Consider the following 2664-nt stretch of genomic DNA (forward strand, 5'->3'; position numbering starts at 1 on the left):
TAGAATGAAGATGAATCATTGATGATCTAACATGGGATTCTGTGGCTCTTTCTGAGGAAGTGGTAACTTTAGTAGGAAATTTTGATCTTAAATTAGGTTCAGTATCAGAACTAGATTTCAGCTCTTCTCTGGAACCAGAACCAGACTTCAAGTCATCCTCAGACTCAGTACTTGATTCCAGGTCATCCTCTGAATCAGTGCTAGATTCCAGGTCATCCCTTGAATCAGAGCTAGATTCCTGGTCCTCTTCAGTGCCAGAGCTTGATTCTAGATCGTTCCCAGAGGGAGAGCTAGACTCTGTATCATCTTCAGTGCTAGAGCTAGATTCTTCTATATCATCAAATTCCAAATGTGATGGTGAACTAGTTGTTTCAACAGAAACAGATTTACTGTTGATATAAACACTCGGTGTGTTAATATAATTACGAATGACTGAAGAATAATGAGTAGCACTATTAATTGATTGCTGTAATCTAGAACTAGCAATGTGGTAACTATTTGAAACTGGGGTAGGTTTGGGTATTTTAGGTGGTATTGTTGATGTGATGTCACTGTTTATAACAGATGTAGGGTGTGGAATTGTAACAGAAAGGAATTTATATGTTGCAGAAGATTTTATAGAATGAGAATTTGATATTGAAGGTATTTTGCTTTCATGAAGATTTCCATAACTAGAACTAGAACCAGACTTATGCCGTGAAATATAACCAGAATGAAGATGAATCATTGATGATCTAACATGGGATTCTGTGGCTCTTTCTGAGGAAGTGGTAACTTTAGTAGGAAATTTTGATCTTAAATTAGGTTCAGTGTCAGAACTTGGTTTCAGCTCTTCTCTGGAACCAGAACCAGACTTCAAGTCATCCTCAGACTCAGTACTTGATTCCAGGTTATCCTCTGAATCAGTGCTAGATTCCAGGTCATCCCTTGAATCAGAGCTAGATTCCTGGTCCTCTTCAGTGTCAGAGCTTAATTCTAGATCATTCCCAGAGGAAGAACTAGGGTCGAAATCTTTTTCAGAAATTCTGGATGTGACTTCCCTGTTTATAACAGATGCAGGATGTGGAGTTGTAAGAGAAAAGAATTTACGTGTTGTGGGAGATTTTGTTGATTGAGAAGTTGATATTGAAGGTATTTTGGTTTCTGGATAATTTAAAGACATTGAACTGGAAGCAAGGTATGAGACGGAACTGGATTGAGTGTGAAATCCGGGAGCTGAAGATAAGCCAGAGTAGTCTTTATTTACTGAGCTAGAGTGAAGATGATCTTTGGAAACTGAGATGGATTGAATAGAATTTGCAGAGGTTGAACCAGACTCAAGATTATCTCCAGATGTTGAACCAGAATCAAGATTATCTCCAGATGTTGAACCAGATTCAAGATCATCTACAGAGGATGAACTAGAGTCAGGATCATCTTCAGAATCTGAATTTGAGTCAAGATTATCTCTAGAACCTGATCTAGAATCAAAGGCATTCTGAGTGGATGTGGTTGAATCTAAAGGGGTGTGAGTGGTTAATATTGAGTGTAGATAATTTTGAAATGGTGATGTAGAATTTAAGTAGTTGTGAAAAGGTAAAGTAGATTCTTGATAATTTGCTGGTGTTAAAGTTGTGTGTTTATAATTAGGAATGGTTGAAATGGTATCTGTATGATTGTGATGTTTAGAATTAGAATCTGTGGTACCCGTAGAAACTAATTTAATTTTTGTTGATTTCATTGGTTCACCAAGAACTGAAGAATTTTGCTCTTTTTCATGACCATTTATGACATCTGAAGTAGACTCTCCTTTTATACTATCAAATCTCTCAAATTCTTTTTCTACATATATATCACTATTTGATGATGGAAGTTTAACGGCAGGCATATATTCATCTTCTGCATCTTCTGAGGTCCCAAACTCATTAGGACTGTTACCAAGCTGCTTTGAAGTCTCCACTTCATTATCCTCCAATCCAATAAATGTACATGTAAAGCCAGAGGGATCTAAACACTCTGCTGAGCCATGCTCATCATAATTGTCCCCTGAACTATGAAGCCACTCACCAGATATGTTGTAAGGAACATCAGTTTTGTTGTATGTCAGTTGGGGTTCACAAAGTTCAGGGTTGCCACGCCTGTGAAGAGAAGAAAAGAAAGCAATTTTGTCAAAATATTAAACAGCATCAAAAGACAAATTTCAACTTTACGCCTACCCTGGATAGACATATTACTATTGAGCTAACGATGGTGGGTCTGTTCAGCCAGTGGTCGTCAAACTATCTGTAATGGTATACTAGTGTGCTCCAAAAGGTGTTTAGCTTTGTTGTAGACTTTTAAAACCCTGAATCAAGGCTTTAGAAAATTCATTCTGATATGGATTATCTATGGATTATCTTGAAAAATATATTTGTTTATTCTTTCATTCTTTTACTTGTTTCAGTCATTTGACTGCAGCCATGCTGGAGCACTGCCTTAAATAGTGTTAGTCGAATAATTTTGGTTATTCCTGAGCAGTTTTAAGACTTCACTGTATCTTTTGTTCATTAGAAGTTTCCTTCACTTACTGCAACTCTCAGATTGCAAAAATATTACTTCCAATGTTTAAACATAAAACTGTCTCACAAGATATAATTCTTCTACCAATGAACAACATTCAGTTCTTAGACTTTCAGAAATTGCAAC

The 2664-nt window shown here is 36.6% G+C and overlaps 2 protein-coding genes across 2 annotated transcripts in view; both read right to left on the reverse strand.

Moving 5' to 3' along the window:
- Positions 1–2065, reverse strand: part of LOC128248844 (serine-rich adhesin for platelets-like) — a 6904-nt gene extending 4839 nt beyond the window's left edge. Inside the window, exon 1 of the mRNA XM_052970998.1 lies at positions 3–2065. Coding sequence (XP_052826958.1) covers positions 3–1867 — 1865 coding nt within the window. The 5' untranslated portion in view covers positions 1868–2065. The remainder of the gene's footprint in view (positions 1–2) is intronic.
- Positions 2051–2664, reverse strand: part of LOC128248940 (HHIP-like protein 1) — a 38742-nt gene continuing 38128 nt past the window's right edge. Inside the window, exon 7 of the mRNA XM_052971381.1 lies at positions 2051–2117. Coding sequence (XP_052827341.1) covers positions 2083–2117 — 35 coding nt within the window. The 3' untranslated portion in view covers positions 2051–2082. The remainder of the gene's footprint in view (positions 2118–2664) is intronic.

This window comes from Octopus bimaculoides, chromosome 10, assembly GCF_001194135.2.
Source record: "Octopus bimaculoides isolate UCB-OBI-ISO-001 chromosome 10, ASM119413v2, whole genome shotgun sequence".
In the NCBI taxonomy this organism is placed as follows: Eukaryota; Metazoa; Mollusca; class Cephalopoda; order Octopoda; family Octopodidae; genus Octopus; species Octopus bimaculoides.